The 25,864-nt window shown below is 32.4% G+C and overlaps 3 protein-coding genes across 3 annotated transcripts; all 3 read left to right on the top strand.

Annotated features, from left to right (window-relative positions):
• Positions 1-1,224: 1,224 nt before the first annotated feature.
• On the top strand, positions 1,225-1,680 carry LOC145957928 (uncharacterized). The gene has a single exon (XM_083074360.1). The coding sequence runs from the start codon at positions 1,225-1,227 to the stop codon at positions 1,678-1,680; it is 456 nt and encodes a 151-aa protein (XP_082930486.1).
• A 1,825-nt stretch (positions 1,681-3,505) lies between these two features.
• LOC109814118 (3-epi-6-deoxocathasterone 23-monooxygenase CYP90C1) lies at positions 3,506-10,971 on the top strand. The gene is made up of 9 exons (XM_020378469.3): positions 3,506-4,181; positions 7,260-7,581; positions 7,846-7,995; positions 8,109-8,390; positions 9,440-9,526; positions 9,657-9,735; positions 9,927-10,033; positions 10,127-10,254; positions 10,330-10,971. The coding sequence occupies exons 1-9, from the start codon at positions 3,961-3,963 to the stop codon at positions 10,415-10,417; spliced, it is 1,464 nt and encodes a 487-aa protein (XP_020234058.1). The 5' UTR covers positions 3,506-3,960; the 3' UTR covers positions 10,418-10,971.
• Positions 10,754-25,545, top strand: LOC109814112 (retrovirus-related Pol polyprotein from transposon RE1). Its single transcript, XM_083075157.1, has 3 exons — positions 10,754-10,884; positions 18,821-18,965; positions 22,463-25,545. The coding sequence occupies exon 3, from the start codon at positions 23,997-23,999 to the stop codon at positions 24,939-24,941; it is 945 nt and encodes a 314-aa protein (XP_082931283.1). The 5' UTR covers positions 10,754-10,884; positions 18,821-18,965; positions 22,463-23,996; the 3' UTR covers positions 24,942-25,545.
• The last annotated feature ends 319 nt before the right edge of the window (positions 25,546-25,864 follow it).

The following is a 25,864-nucleotide window of genomic DNA, read 5'->3' as shown; positions in this document are numbered from 1 at the left end:
GAGGGGGGGGGGTGAATTAAGTTTACTAAATTTCCTCTTATAAAAACTTTTCCAATTACTTCTTAATCAATTTATTTCCTTAGACAAATTTGTATGTAAAGAATGAATGATGATGCAAACTACACAATTATAATTAATAACAAGAAATTAAAAGTGTAGGGAAAGAAGAATTGCAAACTTGATTTTATACTGGTTCGGCCAATCCTGCCTACATCCAGTCCTCAAGTCTCCCACTTGAGATTTTCACTACTCTTGTAAACCTTACAAGAAAATGAATCCTCCAACACCTCGGAACTCCCTTTCCTTGTGTTGAGATTCAAACACCAACAAGGAGAAAAACCCTTTCTCCTTTACAGATCCAATGATCTATTAAGTATTACAGAATAACTCTCTTGAAGAGTGGATATTACACTTTCATGATCTTTGATGAACTCTTTAGAGATTTTGCAAATGATTTTGGCCAAGTGATTTGTAAAGATTATTTTCACAAATAGAGTTCGTCACATTTCTCTGAAAAATTATAGGTATTTATAGACAATTGTATCTTGAGTTATGTCTTTTCGTGAAGAGTTGTAACTCTCTATAATTTTTCAGAAAATAGGCTCTGGTAATCGATTACAAGACTTGGTAATCGATTACAACAGTTTAAGTTCAAAATGTTTGAAACGTTGTATAGTTCAAATTCGAATTTTGAAAATTTCTCTTCTGGTAATCGATTACAGTCAGTGGTAATCGATTACCAGAGAGCATTTTAACATTTTGAAAGGTTTTCTTTCTCTGGTAATCGATTACAGCAAGTGGTAATCGATTACCAGAAACATGTCACTTGTTTTGGCTTATGAAAACTTAAGATATAAAGAGCTTCTATTTTCCAGTTAAAAATATTTTTGTTTAATCTTTTGAATACTCTTTTTGCTTTCTTTTCAAACAACTTATTCTTATATTCAAAAGTATTAAGTTTAGGTTTTCTTGAAATTCTTATTTTAATGGCCAAGTCAAATTTGCAAATTCTAAAAGTTCATTTTACATACTAAGCTAAGCAGTCAAGACTTATCTAGTTATTACTTGAGATCTTGCTTCTTGATCAGCTTGCTTTAACTTGACCTTTATTTTCTTCAATACTTTGGCATCATCAAAACTTTGTGCATATTTACTTCCACAAAAATAAATGATAGTTTAATTTTTTACATGATAGTTTGACACAATAATTAACATTTTGTGTCCATGCATCAAAAGAGACAATCTAGTGGAGAATTTTTTTTGTTTGATCCATTAGCACCATCTTTGTTCCTAATTGCTGTAGAAGGCCTCAGATTGTTGATGACCAGGGCCTTAGATATGAATCTATTTAAGGGATTACAATTGGGTGGAGAAGGTCCATTAATCTCTCTTTTGCAGTTTGCTGATGATACTCTGATAATTGGAGAAGCTACTATGCAGAATTTGTGGTGCTTAAAGGCCATATTGCGATGTTTTGAGTTAATATCTGGTATGAGAATTAACTTCCACAAGAGTAGCGTCGTTGGTATTCACTCCGGGGAAGATTTTACTGAGTTGGCGGCTTCTTTTTTGCATTGTAAGTTGGGTCAACTACCGTTTAAGCATTTGGGATTACCTCTTGGAGCAAACCCTAGGAAGTTGGCTACTTGGAGACCGATATTGGATGGCTTACGTAAATGACTATCCTCTTGGAAGCATAGGTATTTGTCAATTGGGGGGAGGGTAACCTTAATTAATGCAGTTTTGAACGCAATGCCCATCCATTTTTTGTCATTCTTTAAAGCTCCGAACTCGGTGATTAAGGAAATTGTGGCCATCCAACGTGACTTCTTATGGAGAGGTGTCAAAGATGGATCAAAGATACCTTGGGTAAAATGGGAAACGGTATGTAAGTCAAAAGATAAGGGTGGACTAGGAATCAAGGATGTCAGATTGTTCAATTGGGCACTATTGGGGAAGTGGGTGTGGAGGTGTATGATCTCTCCAAGAACGATATGGGCTAAGGTTCTTCAAGGTAGGTATGGGTGCATTGAGTCCTTTCCTAAGACTCCAAATGTGGATAAGAGGGATTCTTGGTGGTGGAAGGATATAGTTTGGGTGCTCCAACAAGGAAATTATTGGTTGGATGAAAAGATTGAACGTTGTATTGGTGATGGGTCTTCAACCAGATTTTGGGAGGATAAGTGGATAGGTGGTTTACGTTTGTTGGATGTCTTTCCTCGTTTGTACTCCTTTGCTTTTGATCCGTTGTCAATGGTGGGTCATAATGGTAATTGGGAGGGATCTACATGGCTGTGGCAGGTTAAATGGAGAAGAGAAACTTTTGTCCATGAAGAAGGAAGTGTGAATACATTAATAGAAATGCTCCAGGAAATTCAAATTTTCTCTTCTAAACAAGATCAATGGAGATGGATTTGTGATAAAGATGGTGTATTTTCAGTGAAAAGTGCGTACTCTTGGCTGCAACACTCGATGGGTGGAGAACTTTCATATTCTTCAGATTTTATTCTAGTCACAAAAAGTCTTTGGAAATGCAAGGCTCCGATCAAGTGCTTGGTGTTCTGTTGGCAGGTATTCATGAATGCATTCCCTTGCAAATCATTGTTACAAGTTCGTGGTGTGGAGGTGGAAAATAACCTTTGCTCTCTTTGCTCTTTATTTATAGAAGACCCTATTCATCTCTTTCTATTGTGCCCAATGGCTTTTAATATTTGGTTATCTGTAGCCAATTGGTTGGAGGTAGAGGTGGTCCTTCCAAATTCCCTAACTTCTCTCTATCTATATTGGACGAATCTTGGTATTTATAAAAAATCCAAGCAGTGTTTTAAAGTGGTCTGGGTGTCTCTAATTTGGTCACTATGGCTTCATCGGAATGGTATAATTTTCCAGCAAGGTGTAATGGATTGCAAGGAAGTGTTGGACAATATTAAAATGCGGTCATGGAAGTGGATTAAAAGTTCTGTCCCTGGTTGTTCTTTTAGTTACTCTAATTGGTATTTTAGCCCACGTTTGTGTATTTCGTAATTTTTTATTAGGTTTTGAAATCTTCTGTAATGGGTTGGAGTACCCCTTGTACTCCTTTTAATCTAATTCTTTTGCTTATAAAAAAAAAAAAATTAATAATGTATTTTTACACAATTTGATAGCGATCTCATATCATTATATATAACTAAGAATCAATCCTTATTATTATATCAGAACATATATCTTAATAATTATTAATTATTTTTGAATATATCATATCATCCATAAATGTTGAACGTTATAAATTTTATTCTTAAAATTGATTGATTAAAGATAAATGAAATCTAATAATCTTATAATTTTCATCTTATAGATTAATTTTATAAGATTTAATTAAAGTTGGGTTGAATTTCTTTTAACACTAATCATTTTTTTTATTTATAATAATAGTTATAAAAGACGGGAAATAGTAGTATAAATAAAAGAATGATTTTAAAAATAAAAAAAGTAAAAGAGGAGAGAGAGATATCTAATAATTGCAGAGCAAGTAGGAAAGCCATGGGGGCATGGGTGGGGTTATTAGGACATGGCAAAGAGCTCCGATTAATAACTATCTAAATTGAGTGAAGACAAAATAAACGATCACGGTTGATTAGGTGAACCCAATAAGACCATCACATTAAATGATTGCTTCAAGCCCTAGATCTTCAGAATCTCCCTCTCAATATGTGTATCCCCACTCTCATTTATAACTCTCCCCCAAGGAAGGACAAAAAGAAGTTTCTTCCTTCACTTATCAAACATATTCAACACCTCTCTCTCTCTCTCTCTCTATTTCTCCTTTTCCCTTTCTTTTTCACCCCTCAACAACAGCATAGCAAACAGTGAAGTACGACCTAACAGCAGCTGCATGAACTGAAACTCACAAGTTACCCCGGAGTGCCATAACTCAAACTGATACAGAGAAGGCAGAACAAGCTACAAGGGTTTTTCACCATGGAATGGTTTATTGGACTATGGACTCTGATGGGTATGCTTTTGTTTTGGTGGTTTCTTTGTGTGATGAAGAAGGAGAATAGTAATAAGGTCAAGAAGAAAAAGAAGGGGAAAGTTCCAAAAGGAAACAAAGGTTGGCCTTTACTTGGAGAGACCCTTGAGTTCATTGCTTGTGGCTACTCCTCCAACCCTGTCAGCTTCATGGAAAAACGAAAGTCTCTGTAAGATTTCCATTGCTTTCAATTTATGCTTCCTTTTGTTACTTTCTCATACCATTTCATTCTCCACGAGGGTGATGACATGCATGCTCAGCCGACACAATTTTATTTTTATTTTTAGTTTTCTTTCTCTTTACTCCTAACTTATCTTCGGTTGGAGCATTACATCATTGATGCACATACAAGTGATTTCCAAAGTGACAACACAAGAACTATCAATAGTCAATTTATAATAGAGAGATGTGTTTTTGATTCCTTATTAGGTATATATATATATATCCATACACGTATATATTGATATAATATATGCAGAGAAATTAAAAACCACTAAAAGTCTCTGTCCCCATGAACATATCTTCTTACTTCTAGTCTATTCTTTGTGATGGCCCAACTTTTAACAACTCTGTGTGGTCCTTTACAATATTCGCATATTTTTATCGGTGATCATGTGTTGGTGGAAATTTGTCCTTGTACGTGGTCCACATATACACTATAGAGAAAAAATATGTATTTGTTAGAATGAACAGCATTAACTTACTATTACTACCTAATTTAGGAAATATTTAAGTTGCATGTCTCTAGATTTCTAATTTTAACTTTTAGATCTGAAATGCTCACTATATAAATATATATGTATCTATATCTTTTTTTCAATGATTTATATATACCTATACTCGGTTCAAATAATGCTATTTAGCATCCTACTTGGCTATAGCTTTAAGTACATAATTGAGAGAAATGAAAAGTTACATATTTTTTAATTTGTGATTAATTGGGATTCACAGTGTAACGCAATGTCATCTTTGTTTTAAGAAAGAAGCCATGTTAGAATAAAGCGAAGCTTTTGAATATGTTAATTGATGAATTGGATTTCAGTAACATTAATTGTATGTAGGCAGGTTAAGTGGATTTAACCATTAAATAAGCTAGAGAGAACCAGCTTTTTTTTCTTCTTCATATAATTAATGAAAAATAGTCTTTATCTTCTTTCTAGGAAGAAACCAATTTAGTTTTAAATTGTTATCCTTTATTCAGAATGAGTTCATTTCCTCATTCTCGATCTATTTTTTCTTATTAACACGTGGTTAAGAGATTTCTTTCTTTTTAGAAAGTAACACTTTTCTAAGGTGTAATTCTTTTTTGTGCCAAGGACTCATTTTTCTGTCACGAAGACAGGGAAGGAGACACTTTGTGTTGTGCTCATACAAAAAAGACAAATTAAGGCCTGTGTTTACAATTGTGTTTCACTCCATGCATGTTTCAAACGAACTAGAAATTAATGACTGCAAAATTAACAATGTGGTAAATTGGTAGTAATTGTGAAGTCAAGATGTGAAGATCATCAAATGATTTATTTTTTTCTCATAATGTTTTTTATATACATGTCATGCAAATCAAACTCTTTTCTTTTGTATTAAAAGTTCTAGGTGGGTTAAGTTCAGGCCTCATCAGAGTCAGATCATCACATCAACAGAAATCGAATTTTGGTCTTTTTAGAATATAAGTCAATTTCTTATCAACTAAACTAACCTTGATTGACAAAAGAATCAAACTTTATCAACATACTTTAAGAACCCATTAGCTACTAATCATATTGATTATTGAATATTATGGTAGCACTAGCATATTCCCTTTCAACTAATAAGAGATAAAAAATGGTATTTGACAGTTTCTACATAGAGAAAGGACCTAGCCTGGCTAAGTGGGTAGAAGCTCTAAAATTGAATTGAATGAAATGAACGTAGGTAGAGATGAGGGAGGTCCATTATTGGACACCCTCGTGATAGAATTAATAAATAAGAGCCCTTTATGGTTGTACCGTTGTAGGCTTGCAGCTTCTATAGGGAGAATAACATATCCAATGAAGTAAGAGCAGAAAAGCCTGCTTCTGCCGTAACTGGAGCTATCTAGATTCACCTTTGGACTGTTCTGGCTTGCAGCGTTGCTTCTGCAGGCAGTAACAACACTCATTATTATTCATTTTAAGGCTGTTTCGAGAACTTCTTTATTAATAAAGAGTATTTTTAGTAGAAAACAATTTCAAACATTTTTTAACATATAAGTTTATAATCTTCGGTTCAATTCTATTCTTACTCTTTTAAGTTCACATTAGGTGTAGTTTTCATCTTTTTATTTTTTTGAGTCAATTAAATTCTTCTATTTTTAGAAATAAACAAATTTTTTATCCCTTTATCAAAATTATTTTACTTTAAAAACCTTCAGTTCTCAGTTTTTATTCAAATTTTTTACAAATTAAATCTAATAAACTGTTTAAAATTTCTTTTATTCAAAACTTATTAACTTAAATATTAAGTTTTACTCGAAATAAAAAGTTCTCAAAGTTTTCACTATCCAAATCCTTATTTCATTTCCTACAAAATTAAACTCCTCCAAACTTTATACAATTTTTACTAAGTTTCTAAGATGTGAGCTTTTATAATTATCTTATATTCTAAATCTATCATAAACTTTGTGTAGAAAATGAGAATCTTTTAGTTTTAGGTAAACGAAAATTGATAGAAGGGCCAAATTTTCTTTTGATTTCCGAAAAGAAAAACTTTGATTCAAAAAAAAAAATTGAGACTAACATCACGTAAAATTTAAATCAAAGGGAAAAATGTAATCAAGTCTATTTTAAATTAAGATGAATATTAATAAGGACAAATTTTAGGTAACTTTAGACAAGTACTTGTCGTTTTTCAAAAAAAAAATGTAACATATTTAACAACTATTACAGTGTGTTACATTTTTATTGATGCACATTTGCTTTTCATTGAAAAATATTCATCCATACAACGATACTTACTAGCCTAATTGGATACGATGCATTTTTTCCAAAGCGAAAATTTTCTGTTAATTATGACTGAAACAAAGTTCAGAAATAAGAACACAAGTCCGGTGGTCCATGTTATTACTATATATATTATTATATACATTTATTTAACCTTTATAAAAAGTTGGAGGATTAATAAAAAAAAAAATATTGTATGAACTATGAAGACATCTCTCTACTTAAATAAGAAAGAAAATGATAAGTTAAATTTTCCCTTTGGGTTGTGAATTTGTTATTTGTCTATGCAGATATGGTAATGTATTTAAGACGAGCATTTTGGGAACTGGTGTGATTGTGTCGACAGACCCGGAAGTGAACAAGGTGATTCTGCAGAACCAGGGTAACATCTTCGTCCCTGCGTATCCAAAATCAGTTAGAGAACTAATGGGAGATTACTCCATTCTCCAAATGAATGGAAACATGCATAGGAAACTTCATTCACTCCTTGGAGGCTTCCTACGATCACCACAATTCAAAGCTCGAATCACCAAAGATGTCGAACACTCTGTTAAACAATGCTTTGCCTCTTGGACCCACCAACCAATACACGTTCAAGATCAAGTCAAAAAGGTCTCCTTCATTTTTTCATCACCATACACTTGTACGCGTTTTAATTTCATCATATTATATTCAAGATAACACTATTTAAGCAACTACAAGTATGTTTCCTTAGCTAGCCAACAAACCCAAATCTCCTTTATCTAATATTTATATATAAAAACTTGTGTGCGTGTGTTTGTTTGTGTCTATTGACATGATTAGTTGATTACCAATCAATTCAGTGGATAATTATAGCATTTTTTTTTTAATTTTTTCCCCGGATATTTATTTCAGATTACATTTACTATTTTGGTTAAAGTTCTGCTGAGCATGGGCCCCGGAGAAGATTTAGACTTCTTGAAGAGAGAATTTGAAGAGTTCATAAAAGGGTTGATTTGCTTACCCTTCAAGATTCCAGGAACAAGACTATATAAATCTTTGAAGGTTATTCACCCCCACTCAAAATATATTTGTTATTATTATTATTTGTTCAATTAATTAATTAATTATTAATAATAATAATAATTACAGCCAACAATGGATATTGGATAGTGCAGGCTAAGGAAAGAATGATGAAGATAGTGCGGAGGGTAATAGAGGAAAGGAACAATGATATCCAAAATAATAATAATAATAATAAGGATTCAGGTGCAGCAAAGGATGTGGTGGATGTGCTCTTACGGGATAAGGGTGACACCAACTCTATCCCTAACATGTTGGAAAATATCTGCGAAAACATCATTGAAATGATGATTCCTGGGGAAGAGACTCTTCCTACGGCTATGACCATGGCTGTCAAGTTTCTCAGTGACTATCCCGTTGCTCTATCCAAATTAGTAGTACGTTTTTTCACTCATCATTATACATCATCCATGCAATTTTCTTTTTAAATTACCAATATTATTTCGAAATACCGAAATTATATTATACATGATGTTATTTCACGTTTAGTGCTCTGAAATTTTTTTAGTTAAGTTGGTTGAGAAACATTGAGTTTTTATATATATATATATACACATGTCATTGGTCCCTCTATATCTATTTCTATTCCTCAAATTACATGCATTTTTAGTTTACATAAACCGAAACCAAATTTACCTTTAAATAATCTTAAGAGAAGGATACAGGTAATTAAAACAAAACTTCCTTAATCTTCACTTCTGAACCATCGAGTCTGTACAGTAAATATGAATAGAATCTAGGAAAAATTTAATGGACCCTAAGGATTCATATGCTCGTGTGCGGTACGGTCCACGATAAAGAAGTGTTTGAAGTACCCTCAGTAGTCATTTTCCTTTGGAGCACTATGAAGGGTACACGAGTGTGGGGTTAACATGGATGTGATTGGGGGTTTTGTTGTGTGTTTCCTTGCCGTACGATACTACATTAATGAACGACTATGAAAGCACCATTACCAAATTAAACTTTTCTAATAAATTATTAGATGATCCTACATTACATGATTCTTAATTAATATTTACATATGACATAATTTAGTATAATTAATTTTTTTAATAAATTAAAAAACTTAAATACATTTTATATAGTGATTGATTAAAATCATGAACATGTAATAATGGTTGACTATCTAATAATTTCTCCTTACAATGGAGGGCTCACCTTCCTTTTGTTTTGCCAATCACCATACTCCCTTTATTCTTCCTTACTTTTTGTTCAATGTTTTACATTTTTGTTCCTTCTTCACCTCGGAAAAAAGTTACTATTTGCATGATAGCTTAGTAATTTCGAACACCATATTCTAGTTTGATACTCGATGTTAAATCACTAATATATTTCCAACTTTATTTCGTGTTACATAAATCTATGTTGATTGTTGAAGTAATTAATTTATGTTTAATTTCTTTGATTATTTGATTGTTCACACCAGGAGGAGAATATAGAATTGAAGAGACGGAAGAATAGTTCAGATGATTATGCATGGACTGACTACCTGTCACTGCAATTTACTCAAAATGTGAGCTTCTAACGTTAGCTATTAGAACCAAAATCAGTTACCAACCGGTTATTGTAATTTTACTTATTTTCTATATAAAATTATATGACAATTTTCTTCCTTGCTGTGTATTTAATTTACAACCCACAAGGTTATCAGCGAAACTCTAAGGATGGCAAATATTGTCAATGCCATTTGGAGAAAAGCAGTCAAAGACGTAGATATTAAAGGTATGTTTTTCAAGAAGGGGCAATAATTTTATTTTTTTAAGTATGATATTGATACGGAATATTTACTAATCTTGTTAACGACTAATTTTTATCAGAAATTAAGTAATAATTTGTATAGGCATTGCAGAATTTGTGGAAAAAAAATGTATATAGTTGATGCGGTTTAACTATTCTGTGTTCTGACTGTGCAGGATACCTAATTCCTAAGGACTGGTGTGTTGTGGCATCTCTTACTTCTGTTCATTTGGATGGCATGAATTATGAAAACCCTTTTGAGTTTGATCCGTGGAGATGGGAGGTAGACAAGCAATCATAAAAACTATATACTATGATCTCATAGCTATGCAAGGAAATCATAAATTCATAATCACTAAGTTATTTATGAGTGCAGAATATTGGGGCTGGGGCTAATAACAATTGCTTTACACCATTTGGTGGTGGACAGAGATTATGCCCTGGCATAGAACTCTCAAGGCTAGAACTCTCAATTTTCCTTCACCATCTTGTTACAACTTACAGGTAATGTAACTTTTCTACAAAAATTAGAAACCACTTTATGATTTCATAAATTCTTAAATTGTTTGTACTATGCAGATGGGTCGCTGAGAAGGATGAAATTATATACTTTCCAACGGTTAAGATGAAGAGGAGGCTCCCAATTAGTGTAACAACATTAACATGACACCTAATTAGATTGAAGAATGAAGGAATTGTTGTACAGTAATTTTATTATAGATAGATGTAGATATTTATTAGGGTGTAGAGACTAGAGAGTAAAATTTTAGTAGAGAAAACGATAAGGTGGGTATGCATGTATGTATTTTTGTGTTAGCTCTAGTGTCACATCGATCTTGAGAGGAGAAAGGTGGCTTTGGGCCCTCCTATAATATTGAATGCAAGTGGGAATTATTGAAGCTAACTCTGGCTCGTTCGCATCTTGAGTCTCTGTCCATTAAATTTTGGTGTTTGATTCCATGTAACATTTGTGGTGGTGGGTTTGGATCTCCATGTGGGTTTTGTTGTTCTCTCGGTCCCATGCCATGATACGGGCTCGTGCTCCACTATCCATTGTTGTTTTCCCAATTAGTGGAGTTGTACAACTCTTGTACCAGCGCCACCAATCACCATCAAACAACACAATTAACAATGGTAACTATACTTTGTAATTGTACCTTCTTATGTCTAAATTAGTTTATTTTTTATTTTTTAATTTTATTTTATGATTTATTTCTTTTACTCATGTTTTTGTTGTTTATGTGAGAGTTGAAAATTAATCATTTGTCTAAATACTTTGTATGAGATAGTTTGTTTGAGAGAGGTGATTTAGTAAGAAATGGAGAAGAAAATAAGAGAGATTATTAAAGAATTAAAAAAAATGTGATTTTAGGAGATGATCTAAGTAAATTTGTGAGAAAATTGTAATGGGATTTATGTGGATCTACTTTTACTCTTTTGAAAGTAAATGTGTAATTTTTTTAAAAAAATATATGTATTATTGTCTAAATAATTAATTAATAAATGATAAAAATATTATTGTTTAAATAATATTTTTATATAAAAATTTAGTTATAAAAATAAATATTTAAAATATTAATTTCCCTCCATCTTTTTATATAATTTCATAAAAATAAACTATATATTATTTTTTACTTATTTTTTATCGAATCAATTCTCTCATATTCTTTTTTTTTTCTTCTCTATTCTTCTAAACAAAACATAAGATTAAGATTAGTATAATAGTAGAGAATTAGAATAATACTTGCATTTACATAAGTTCAAATATGTTAATGTTATAATGTTTACCAATTAAAAATGTATAATAAACCCAAAAACTTGTTTAATGCATAAGTCACTCTCACCCCTCACAGTCAATAAACACCATTCATTCCTTATCAGCATTCATTCCCCTACAACCATGGCAACACCCTCCACTGTGGTTGTCACCTAATTTTCCTCCAAAATCAATGCAGAAGCTTCTGCCACTGAAGCTTGGCTTTCGGTTTCTTTGGTTGTTTCAAAATCAGAACTTTGGGTCTTTTTGTGTTTCAAAATCAGAACCTTGACAGCGATGTATTCCGCGAATATTTGACCTCAATTATTCACAACTCAAAATTATCATCACCTGTGTTGTAACATTGGACTAGATCCGCTAATTGGACTGCGGATTCGATGCCGGGTTCATTTAAATTAAAAGAAAAAAATTGACCATACAAAAATATAGGTATAAAATTAAAACTTGTTCAAAACCGATAAAAAAAAAAACTGGCATAACCAATTCCAAAGGAAAAGACTTCAGTTTTTAATTGAAAATTTCAATTTTTTTTTACTCTAAAAGATTTAGGTGAGTTGTTCATTTATTTATTTATTTTCTTACCGAAAGAGATGAGTTGGGTCATGGGACATAAATATTAGAATAGGTCTCAAAATTCAATTGAAGACTCCTTCCATGCCGCTTTTAATATTTTCTGAGTTCCATTTTGTTTGAGATTTAAAATTTTGACATAATTTTAAAAATATAATTAATATGTTAGATTTCATTAAAAAAAATTATGTACCTTTTTAATATATCATTGAACCTTTTGAATTTTCACCTATAAAATAATAAGTATTAAAAAAAAGAAAAGTAACTCATTAATCAAAGAAAATATTGATACTGGTTAAGAGTAAAATAAGAAAAACATATTTAATGTTATATATATATATATTTTGATAGAAAGATATAAAACAAAAATCAAATTGAAGCAAATTAGAATCGCTAAAATGACAAATACAATAGAATGGAGGGAATATTATGATAATTGATATAATTACAATATTGAAAAACACTAAGAGCATTTTAATGAGTTTGTCTTAAATATCTCATTTTGAGTATTTTATTTATTTTAACTAGATCTTATAATGTCTCATCATATATGAGAAATTCATAAAAAATTATGCATATCTTATTCCAAATACTTATTTTAATAAGTACCTCACACACATATACACATATTTGTTTACACATTTTAATAAGTTAATCATTCGAAAGTTTCTCTCATCTTATCTTTCTCAATGCTATCAAAGTATTTTTTTTTATTCATATCCTACCATTTCATAAATAAAATACGAGCTTATTTTTTTAAGCTCCTCTTGGTGTCACATAAGAAAATTTTAATATGTAACCCATAATATATCTACAGTAAACATTTTCTAATAATACACTTTTTTCTCACACACTTTGCTAGTAACTATTTTTTTTTATTGGAAATTAACTATAATTTATTAGAAATTATAACTATTTTTTTTTTCAATTTTCACTTCTTATTTTACTCACATTTTAGGCTATTTAATTGATTTAAAGCTCGGATAATAGAATAGTCACAAAACATTAAATAATATATGTGGAGATAAGTTTCTTATGATATTTAAAAGTTGAAGTAATCGAATATAAAGCATAATTTTAAAAACTGGTTTGGACAAGTTGGTCGGAACCCCTTTTTCATTAGTTATGCTATCAGACTATATAAACCCATACAACCTAGATTTTACTTTGCTTTGCATAGTATGTATATGCAAATGTTAAATATTAAAGACTTATATACCGGATGGGGCTTAAGCCCAAGACCTTTGAATAATTATAAGTTGCCTTACCATTACACTACTGACATTTAATTGATAAAAGATTAATCTAGATAATTTTTATAACATAAGAGTCACTTAATAACCAAGTCTTTTTAAGTAAGAATTACTAAACTTTTTTATACTTGTCTTACAAAATAATTTTGCACAAAAATCAAGTGTGTGCACAAACCGTAGTAGGCAAAGAAAGCATTCTAAAGAGAACTTAGAACGTTCCTAAATGGAATTAGAAAGTAAACTAACGAAGAAAGCAATAAAGAAAGCATGTAAAAGCATACACTAGTCGAGTTTCCTAGGGTAGAAGTCCAAATGACACTTAAGAGCCCTTTAGACCACTTCCCCAAGTACTAAACATATCTAGAAAGCAAGTAAATTAGATAAGTCCCTAGCGGAAACCTAAGTGACACTTAGAATCCCTTAGGACACTTCCACAAGTACTAACGGTTATTAAGTTTCACTAGTAAAACATAGGAGAGATGGGAGAACACCAAAGGTTTCCCAAGACACTCCTAATAGTCAATACAATTACAAATTAAGCAAGGAAAATGAAAAGTCTAGCAACTAAAAGATTGCAAATGAAATACAAATAAATTACGAATGAAACTCAAATGAAATGAAGTTCAAACAAAGTGGAAACAAAATTAGAGACAACTTTATTAACGGCATTTGTGACGGGTTTGGATAGTGTTGGAAATTTTCGTTGCTAAAATCGGTTACTAATCCGATTTGTATGATTTTTGTCCCTACAAAATAAGAAAACAAGTTAGCCTCTCCAATGTGTTTCTCTCAAGTTTTATGGTACCTCAATCTCCCAAAAGTTCTAGTTCCTTCGAAGTGGATCCAATGTTTATCAAATTATCAACTCCTTTCCAAGTGTAATGACTTGAAAATGGACCTACCACCACCAAGAAATAACAACCAACAAGAGAGAGTAGGAGCCAATAAAATCAAAGCTGAAAAAGTACAATTAGAAAAGGCTAAACTCAAGTAAGAATTAATGTGACAAACTAAAAGAATATTAAAAGACGCAAAGCAAAAAATAAGAGACAATTTCAACATTAGTTGTCAAAGGAATAGTCCTAAGAATGACACTAGAGTTGATTACAAAATGAAACAAAATATTTGTGCTAATATTTTGAGTGTTTTAATTGTGTTTCTAGCCACTGTACAGAGAGTAAACCAAAGCAAAAATGCACAAAAAATCACAAGGCCAAGTGCTCTAAACTTTCTTTGTTTTAAACTTTTCTTTTTCTAGCTTTTTGCTTTTATTTTCTTTTTTCTGTTGCCTTCTTAGCTCTTTCTTTTATATATATATATATATATATATATATATATATATATATATATATATATATATATATATATATATATAGCAGTTAAAACAAAGGCCAGACAATGAATTAAGAAGGTTTACAAGTGGTGGAAAACAGATATAGGAAGTGTAAGTGTACAAGACAAGTTTCTATGTTTTGCTTCTAGTTTGTTCTCTTTTTTGTACACTTTCTTTGATTTTATTTTTTCACTTTCTACTCTATTTATATTTCTTAAAATAAGCACACAAGACACATAATTGGTGACCTTAATTTGCTAAGAAAGAATTAGCAATTGAAGTTCAAAAAAATTGACACTAGAACATATTAGGTCTAATAACATGCATAGGAATCATTCAATGAGCACTTCTAAGATTTAACAAATGTTCAGCCAGAAATATTAACAAACCAAAAATAGAGACTAATGTTTATAGATTTCAAAAGAAAAAGGCACACAAGAGAAGTTATAACAAGTAAAGCAACTACACAAAATTTCTAAGACAAAACTAGGAGATTAAGAAATGAAAAATGCTTTCAATACTTGTTTCTCTTTAGGATTTTCTTTTGAACGAATTTCTTATGGATTCAAATAAGATATAAGAAAACCTAAAACAATAAAATGAAGATTCGAGAATAATCTAAAAGCACACAACAAGATTGATTCACAAAGATTTATGTATGAATCAAAAACATGCAAGACAAGGTGCATTGTTCTATAGATTTATAGTTTTGACACAAGAACAATCCTAATCCATACAAATCATTGTACAATCAAGGAGCAAACATATATAACAAATTTAGACACTATATATCGTGTTTTGACCGAACAAAAATTGAAAAGAAGCTTTAGGAAAGTGTTTACCAAGAAGATGATGGAATCATGCTTAGGAAGGCAAGAGGTGACACCTTGAAGGAATCAAGAGGAATGGGTTAGGTATGAAGATTTGAGCCAGTCAAAGCCCAATGGGCCTGATGGACTTGGAAGGCCCAAGTTGCTCCTCACATGGGCCACACCTTGAGATTTCCATTTTCTTCTATTTTGTATATAATATATTAGTATAAGTTTCATATATTTTGGTCTTGTATTCTGGACCACATAGAGTAGCATTTTTGGGCCATAGGCTTAATGGGTGTAGTTTTGAGCTTCATAGGCCTTTGGACTTTTGGTACTCAATATTGGGCTCATTTTGTTTCTTTTATTATTTCCTAATGTTTATATTTGGTTGGCCATTATATTTAGGCCATTAGCATAGGAATATTGAAGGAATACTAAAATAGGCCAAGAAGCTAAAATCTAGGTTTCATTTAGTAGTCATTTGAGATGCATTTGGATCACATGTTTCTTGCCAAGTATGGTTGAACATGTGCACCTCCAAATACACTTCAAATGTCCCCTAAATGATATTTAGATGCATGGAAGCCCCAAATTCACGAAATAGCACATGGAGCCTTGAATTTGAATTCAAATTTCCATTTGAAATTTGAATTTTTGGCGCCAAATGTGGCTAGTGAAGTTGGCGCCACCTAGCTTGCTTCAAGGATCTATAAATGCTTGTTCCTTCACTCTTTGTAAACACTTTTGAGCATAGAGAAATATGAATACATTCTTCAGCCATTTTCTCTCCAAGAGTCACTTTAGTTACTTAGCTTAGCTTTAGGAATCCGCCACTTCTAAAGCTAATCTGTGAGCAATCCCTTGCACTCCTAACTTGAGTGCTTCCATCTAAGGTTTGGTTCATCCGAATCTAGCTTCCTTCTTCTACTTTCTTTCCAGAATTGTGGACTCAAAGACCAAGATCATTTGCGGAACCAAGCAAGGAGGAATCATCATTTCATCTCACCTACTTGGCTCCATCAAAAGACCTTGCTCTTGATACCAAATGATGAAAAATATTAAGGAGTGACTGAATGCTTTGGCTTCTCCTTCAAGTTCCTCCCTAGATCTTTGGCTTCTTGACACTTCTCAAGCTTCTCCAAGGTCTCTAATGGAGATAGAGACCTCTAGTTTCACCTTAGGAGGTAAAAAACTCTTTTCAAGTGGTGTCACTCCTAGGAAGAAGATAAACCACTTCAATTTTCACCACACCCTTTAGGAAGAGGATAAGAGAATTAGAATCAAATCAAAGAGAATTTGAGACTTTAGCGAGAAAGAATTCAGAGATAAACTTGAAAACTCTCATATAAATGCATCCAGAGTGATTTTTACAAGTGAAACAACCTATATTGGTGGAGTAGCTTGTAGTGCAAAATAGACAAGATAGGGACACTTAGATATAGAAGAACCAATCAAGAGGTGTCAAGTATCACCTTGTCTCCTTGGCTAACAAGAACCAAGTGTGTTGGAGAAGCTACTAAAAGACTTAGCCAAAGGTGAGAATGACAGCCTAGCCTTGTTTTCCTTCACTTAATCCAATACAAACTATTCTAATTGGTTTAGTTAGGTTCACCAAATGAAGGTGAGACCTAGCTAAATCAATTACTTAGATTAAATAGAGCAAAACAAGCCTAATATGTAAAATTTGGCCTAGGCCCACTAAGGGCTCAATTGCTAGCTTCACCTACACAGTTGTTATTTGCCACCCCACTTCTAAAACTAAAACTGAGAATATTTATGACCCTTAATACAAGGTCAAAAGAAGTAAAAGTCTCCAAGTAATATACCCTAAAATCCTAAGGGTATGATCTACAAAGAAAGAAAAAGGTACCTTACAAATACAAAGGCAAAGCAATACACCTATACAAGTATCTAATATGTACAAAGTACTATATAAGTTATATACAATGGAGACTAAGAGACTAATGAGAGGATTCATACTCAATGGTCATGTAGAGCATAGGTCTAAGAAGCACATTCTATGTATAAGCCTTCTCTAGCCTCCTAACCATGGACCTAGTTAAATGCTCAATGGTCTTTATGTGTGAGCTCCCTATGAATGGCATGTGTGCACTCTCTATGGATGGTCCTCCATCATTTACTCTTGGGTTTTTCAACCCTCTTACCTTTAGTTAACCTAAAAGGCCCCCTCACAACTTTTATCTTTGGGTTTTCTATAGTATCAACTTTCACGACAAGTTTAACCAATAACTTTATTATGGCTTCATTATTTTTTTCATTTTCCTCACCTTTCCTCCTAATATATTCTTTCAATTGCCTAAGTTCTTCCTTAGTACTCTTTCTACTACTATGAGAATTTTGACCATGCACACTACTATGATAAGAATAATGATCACTCATTTTTGTTCAAGAAAGTTTTTCATAAATCTTTGAAAGTATTTCACAAAAAATGGAGTGATAAAAGATTTTTGCAAAGAAAAGTTCAAGTGTATGTGCACGAGACCCCTAATAGGCAAGAATATAGCCTTCTAAACAAATTGGATAAGGAAGAAATGCTCTTAAACAAGTATGCTAACGAAAAACAAGTAAAGGAAAGTAGTTAAAACATATACTAGTTGTTTTTCCCTAAAGTGAAAGAAGGTAACTACTAAAATCAATTTGGATTACAAATAATTGTTCCGTTGTGTGTTAAATATGATAATTTGTATTCTTGATTCAATTGTAATTTGAATGTGATTTTTTGAATATTGGGTATATTTGTGTTTGGACATCTACTTAGGTATCAAGAAACATATAATTGGACTTAACGAGAATGACACTATTACGTCTCATGTTTAATCAAAGGCATATGGATGAAGGGACAAATAATCATACGATAATTATAGTTATAGAAATATTGAAATTGAATAAACAATTTATTCTTTTTAATTAGGTGACAATGAATCATTGTTAGATGTCAATCTTTGTTTATAATGCTTATTATAAAATATTAAATATTATTGTCAATCAATGATAAATTATAGGGTCACACAAATAGAATAAACGTTTGAAAAAAATTATTATATTAAATATAATTTAATTTAAGGGTCAATTAATTAAATAATATTTAATTAATAATTAGTAGCAAAGTGATTTAATCAAATGGACAAGATATTGAGCTTGTATTGGGCTAACTCAACAAGGAGGAAAATTAGGTCAACAATAGTTTATTAATAGATGGGTTAACCTAATCATACCTACGCCTTTTCTAATAGAGTAAAAAATAAAGAATAAGAGTTTGGTGAGACACACATAACCCTAACATTGTCTACCATGTGGCTAGCATTGAAAACCTGCTCCTACATTGCTTACTTGGATTAAGTAGAGGCCTCATAGCTTTTGGTGCTTGGTGATTAGAAGAAAAAAGGTCTTCATCCTTCAACAGCACATAGAGGACTCTCCATAACGGCACAAAGCGCACTACAAAGGTAAAACCCTAAACCTTAGTGTGGTTCTTGTGTTTAGTGTGATCGTAGGAAAGGGTTATTTCGCTCATGGGTTCCTTTTAATTAAAATTGTTTTGTAACTTACCTTATCAAGTCCCAATAGATATATCTATATAAGTCAGAAACTGACTTAAATATTAATAATGATGATCCACTTTTGTTTTTGCAAGTTGTAAGTTGTGATAATTTTGAGAAATTGTTAGATGTCATGAAATAAAAGTTAAAATCTATGGAACAAAATAGTGTTTGGGATCTTGTAGAATTGTCAAAATGTTACAAGAGAGGAAGTTGTAAGTGAGTATTTAAGACTAAATATGATTCTTATGACAACTTTAAACAATACAAGGCTAGACTTGTTGCTAAGGAGTTTACTAAAAAAAAGATGGCATTGATTATAAAGACATGATTTTCATTTTTCTCGCAAAGAGACTCCTTTAGGATAGGTGTAAGTAGAACTCAACCCAACCCAGTGGCCCAACTTGGTCATCCTAATTTAACACATAGATATCAGGTTCAATTAGGTCTAAGGATGGGTTAGAATTTAAGAAATTGGTCCAATCAAAATTCAGGGACAGGTTAGGGTCGAACATAATCCGACCCAACCAGTACTTATATTTTCATAATGTATTTCATTTTTGGAAAAAATATACTTTTCGTGCCTTATATCATTTATTAGATTCAATTTAGTCACATTTTAATTAATTGAATCAATTTAGTCCCACATCTTTAAAATGTATCTCAATGTTTGATTTTCCGTCTCCTTCGTTCAAATACTTAACGAATATGACACGTGCCATGACATGTGTCATGTTGTCATGCCACATGGCTGGACATCATGACACCTGACATGATGACATGACACGTGGCATGACACATGTCAAATATATTAAGTATTTAAACGGAGGAAATGAAAAATCAAACATTAAGATACATTTTAAAGATGTGGGACTAAATTGATTCAATTAATTAAAATATGACTAAATTGACACTAATAAATAATATAAGGGACTAAAAATATATTTTTGCCTTCATTTTTTATATTTCACCAAAAAATTATAACCTAAGTAACAATAGTTTAATTTACATAATATATCATTTATAATGATGAAATTAAATTATTCTTAAAATCTCCATTACATTAATAAGTAAGAATATATATTACTTATGTTTCGGGTTAACCTAATCATGTCCTAAAAGAACCCAATCCAAATTCAACTTGTAGATCATCAAATTCACTTAAGTTTAGGGATGGTTAGAGTCTAAATATTGATCCGATCAAAATTTAGGGGTGAGTTAGGGTCAAGCATAACTCAACCTAACCTATCCTTTGCTCACCTTACTTCAAGATTATCATGGAACTAGTATTATTTGTTTAGCAAGTATCCAATGGTGAAAGTAGTTCAATGATGAGTAGATATCGTCTCCTTAAGGACTTATGAAATACACAATAATAAAATATTCACTCACTATTTTAGACTAAAGAATATCCCATTAATTGAGTTTGATTGGTAAAAAAAAATAAAGATGGTGCAATAAAAAGATAAAGTTCTTTTGGCATTTTTACGAACACGTAGAGAGTGGTTTAGATAAGTAATGAAACAATATGTTAATGTTGAGATTAGATTTCACAAAATGTAACTCTTATACAGTTAAACACTTAAATCTTTTTTTGCATTTAATATTAATATCAACTCACTAGTTTGGATTTTTTAATTAATGTTAATCCGATTCATATTATACCTCATATGTTATCATCTAAAAATTATAGAAATGCTTTTAATTTAGATTTCTTTTCATGCGAAGAATTTAAATCCAATCGATAATACACATGGTCAAATTAGTTTCTAACTAATTAGCATTTGTTACGGTGCAACTACTTGCTTATCTCTAGCTATTGTTTATTCTGTTTCCTTATTTCCAACTCTGTTGCTTTCTTTCTATTTTTAAGTTTCATGTATATATGTAACCCTCGGTTGGTTCCTCAATTAATAAGATTGATTTTCTATCCATTCAAATTTCAATTGTTAATTTATTATTAGAGAGAGCTTTGTTGTGCACATCAATGGCTAATGCAGCCACATACCCCTATATTGTGCAAGATGCATATAATACATTAAATCCCCTATATATACACCCAAACGAGAGCCTCTCCACCATCCTTGTTTCACCACCGCTCACAAACGGGAATTATCACAGTTGGTCTCGTGCGATGAAGATGAGCTTGTTGACAAAGAATAAGTTGGGATTCGTTGACAGCACAATTGCAGAACCACCAAAGAATCATGCAATTTTTCCTTTCTGGAATGAGGTAACATGTTTGTTCTTAGTTGGCTAATAAATTCGATGAGCTTGGATATTGGGCAATCCATTCTTTGGCATGAGACGGCTTTAGACGTATGTGGAAGGAACTCTGTGAGCATTTTTCCCATGCTAATTTGTTCAAAATCTCAAAAATTCAAGAGGAAATCTTTTTCCAGAGGCAAGGTGATAACTTTGTCTCAAAATTTTACACTGCACTAAAAACTCTATGGGATGAATTAGATGTTTTGAATCCCCTTCTATTTGTACATGCAACCCTAAATGTTCATGTGGTGCAATCCAGAAAGTTAAAGAGTAGCGAAATAAGAATCAAGTGGTTAGATTCTTGCGAGGACTGAATGACCAATATTTAGGTGTTAGATCACAACTGATGCTCTTAGATAATCTTCCTAATGTGAACCAAGTTTTTGCACTAATTTCTCAACAAGAACAACAATTTGCCACTGAGAATGCTTCTGTGCCAGAGGCTCTTATTGCGGCCAGTGATGATGCATCACACTCCAAAAGAAATCAAGGGAATGGTAATGGTTGGAATAACATATACACTTCCAAGAAATGCTCGTGGCATGGAAAAATAGGTCACACAGTTGACGTTTGTTATAGGAAACACGGTTTCCCTGCTGGTTTTAAGTTCAAAAATTCCAAAAGCATTACTTTAAGATTTGCAAATATGGTGATGACTGAAGAAAATGAGACCAACTACTTAGAAGATTCATCAGGAAAGGAAACACAAGAAAGTGTGTGGTTTCATTTTACTACAAACCAATATTAGAGTTTATTAGCTTTACTTCCACAATAAGATCAGAGGGACTCCACACAGCATACTGCTCATGCGAATGCTTGTACTAATTCAAATCCAACAAGTAATGGTAATGTACTAATCTCTAGATAGATCCCGGACATTGGTGCCACGGACCACATCTCAAATTCCCTCAATTACTTTACTGCATACAAGCACATGCCACCTATGAAAGTGTCCTTGCCCAATGGAATCTTAATTTCAACCACCATATCTGGCACAATTCATTTTTCATCCAATTTTGTTTTGACTGATGTTTTATTTCTACGAAGCTTCAAATTCAATCTAATATCAGTTACAAAAATAACTCAAACCCTTCATTGTAAACTGACTTTCCTTAACGATATTTGTTTAATACAAGATTTCAGGCTTGCAAGATGATTGGCACAACTAAAGCACAAAGAGGCCTATACATTTTCACAAAGACAATCGAGTCTTCTCAATCCTTTATTATTTGCAAGAAACTCTCCATCTCTATTTACAACACCATTTTATAAATTTTTTCTTGTAATTTTCCTTCCAATTTTCCCAATTTATGGCATTATAGGTTGGGTCATCCGTCTTTTGATAGAAGTCAAGCAATTAGTGAAATGTTTCCTTTTGTTTATTGTAATAAAAATCACGTTTGTGATATGTCATATCGCAAAATAAAGAAAGTTAAGTTTTCCTTTAAGTTTCTCCTTTACCACTACAATATTTGAGTTGATTCATGCTGATATTTGGGGTCTAGTTTCTGTAATGTCCATACATGGTCATTCTTATTTCCTTGCCATAGTGGATGACTACTCTAGACACACTTGGATTTATTTGCTAAAGAATAAGGCAGAAGTCAGACCTTTAATTCAAGCCTTTTGAGCATTGGTGGAAAAGTAGTTTCAAACCGCAGTTAAAACCATTAGAATTGATAATGGTAAGGAGTTCAAATTTGACCAATTTTATGCTACAAAAGGAATAGTTCACCAAACAAGTTGTGTAGAAGCTCCTCAACAAAACTCCATAGTAGAAAGAAAACACCAACATATTCTCAATGTTGCTAAAGCCTTGTTGTTTCAAGTTCACCTTCCCAAAATATTTTGGTCTTATATAGTTATGCACTCAGTTTATCTCATCAACTGAAACCCTACACCAATTTTGGCTAACTAGTGCCCTTATCAGCTCCTATGTAAATGTCTTCTTGACCTACTCAACTCAAGGTCTTTGGTTCACTTTGTTTCTCCTCCACACTTGTTAGTCATAGGACTAAATTTGATCCTAGAGCCACAAAGTGTATTTTTCTGGGATATAAAAGTGGCATAAAAGGTTAAATTGTCTATGACCTCAAGATCAGAAAGTTGTCAATATCTTGGAATGTCATCTTCCATGAAAATATTTTTCCATATCAATTGAATCATCTACCAACACTACTTCCAGTTCTAGTATTCCCTTGCCAACCTTTATTCTTATGGAACCTTTTGATTACACTCTACCACAAACTGAGTTAGAACCTAAAACACCAACAAATCCTCTTCTTAATAGCCAAATAGCAGATGTAATAGCCACACCACATAATCCTATACCGGTACCATAGTGTTCAATTAAGAGAATTATAAAGCCTCCTTCATATTTTAGGACTATCACTGCAACCTTGTTGTTGCCACTACTGTGCCACATCAATCTTCAGGCAAAAGTAATAATCTCTATCCTCTTTCTCAAGTGCTTTCTTATGATTGTTTGACACCTTCATATTAGTCTTTTGTTATGAACATCACCACCACACTTGAGCCCACCAGATATTCCGAGGCTGTCAAACATGAATGTTAGAGGATAACCATGGATCAAAAACTAGAGGCTTTGGCAAGAAACAATACTTGGGTCCTGGTTGATAAACTACCTGACAAAAACCTCATTGGTTACAAATGGGTCTACAAATTCAAGCACAAACAGGATGGGACAGTAGAACGACACAAAACAAGGCTGGTTGTGAAGGGTTACACTCAAATAGAAGGTATTGGCTTCATGGATACCTTTTCCCCCGTAGCAAAGATGACCACTCTAAGATTTGTGTTAGCTTTGGCCTCCTCCAAAAATTGGTTTTACACCAATTAGATGTAGATAATGCTTTCATACATGCAAACCTAGAAGAAGAAATTTATATGGCTTTACCGCAAGGTCTCTTGACTTTTAAGCCTAACCAGGTTTGTTTATTAAAGAAAACTCTCTATGGGTTAAAGCAAGCTAGTCGACAATGGTTCAACACTATCTCACATGCTCTGCAGGTTCTTGGTTATTCTCAAAGTCAAGCTGATAACACCTTGTATACCAAGAAGACAGAGAAATCCTTCACCACTTTACTATTATATGTTGACGATGTATTGTTAATAGGAAATGACATTTTTGAGATCAATAAGGTCAAGCAGTCTCTTCATGCACAGTTTCACATTAAGGATCTTGGAGAAGCCAAGTTCTTTTTGGGTTTAGAAATTACACGGTCTTGTAAACACATAGTGGTTAACCAACGCAAATATTCCTTGAAACTTTTATCAGACTCTGGTCTTCTCTACTGTAAGGCAGCAACAACACCTATGGATAACTCAGTCAGGTTGGGAGCTACTACTAGCAAACCACTCTCTGATATCAACTCCTATAGAAGATTGATAGGAAGACTTCTTTATCTTACAACTACAAGACTAGACATAGCTTTTGTGGTGAATCAACTTAGTCAATTCTTATCTGCTCCCACAAACCAACATCAAGCAGCTGTTCACAATGTCCTTCGCTATATCAAAGGCTCACCTAGGTGTGGCCTTTTCTATCCATCATCAAACACTCACAAGCTCACAACATACAATGACTCTAATTAGGCTGGATGCATTAATTCTAGAAAATCAATTAGTGGGTATTATTTATACATTGGTTTCTCTTTAATCTCATGGCGATCCAAGAAGCAAACTACTACAGCGAGGTCTTCATGTGAAGCTGAGTATCGCGCATTTGCATCAACAATGTGTGAAGCACAATGTATCTCTTATCTACTGTAGGATTTGCAAGCTGCTGAGCCTTCTCCTATGTCACTCTTCTATGACAACCACTCGACAATCCATATTGCTCATAATCCTAACTTCCATGAGCGTACAAAACATCGTGTTGGATTGTCACATTGTTCAGTAAAAGCTCAACCAAGGCCTTATTCATCTTCTGTCTGTCCCTTCAACACAACAACTAGTTGACATTTACACAAAACTTCTGATGCTTACACCATTTAGATATATTTTTTCCAAACTGGGAATGATTAATATACATTCTCCGGTTTGAGGGGGCTAATACCCATGGTCAAATTAGTTTCTAACTAATTAGCATTTGTTACAATGCCAACTACTTGCTTATCTCTAGCTGTTATTTATTCTGTTTCCTTATTTTCAGCTCTGTTGCTTCCTTTCTATTTTTAAGTTTCATGTATATATGTAACCCTCGATTGGTTCCTCAATTAATAAGATTGATTTTCTATCCATTCAAATTTCAAGCGTTAATTTATTAAACGGTGAATGTAATAGATTCCTAATTTGTTTATCAATAATCTAAAATAAACATGTCCAAATTTTTTCATCTTTCATTTGTTTAAGTTTTTAAATATCAAATTTATTTTTCTGTCAAAAAATATTAAATTTATTTATAAAGAATAACAATCATATGGCCAGCCTGCCCAACCTGAAGATTTTATTAGTTGGATTAGACCAACAAAATACTAACCTAATTTGACTTGATCCCAAAATATGGCACAGCACAG

The sequence above is a fragment of the Cajanus cajan genome, chromosome 5, assembly GCF_000230855.2.
Source record: "Cajanus cajan strain Asha chromosome 5, NIPB_CcT2T_4, whole genome shotgun sequence".
Taxonomy (NCBI): Eukaryota; Viridiplantae; Streptophyta; class Magnoliopsida; order Fabales; family Fabaceae; genus Cajanus; species Cajanus cajan.
Note: the sequence above shows the minus strand (reverse complement) of the source record. Positions and strands in the feature narration are given on the sequence as shown.

Bases quoted from the DNA above. Each gene is read 5' to 3' on its own strand.
- LOC109814118 (XM_020378469.3), top strand. From the start codon at position 3,961: ATGGAATGGTTTATTGGACTATGGACTCTGATGGGTATGCTTTTGTTT. The intron at 7,996-8,108 runs GTTATTCACCCC...TGGATAGTGCAG, and splicing joins GACTATATAAATCTTTGAAG to GCTAAGGAAAGAATGATGAA. The intron at 10,255-10,329 runs GTAATGTAACTT...TGTACTATGCAG, and splicing joins CATCTTGTTACAACTTACAG to ATGGGTCGCTGAGAAGGATG.
- LOC109814112 (XM_083075157.1), top strand. From the start codon at position 23,997: ATGGGTCTACAAATTCAAGCACAAACAGGATGGGACAGTAGAACGACA.
- LOC145957928 (XM_083074360.1), top strand. From the start codon at position 1,225: ATGCATCAAAAGAGACAATCTAGTGGAGAATTTTTTTTGTTTGATCCA.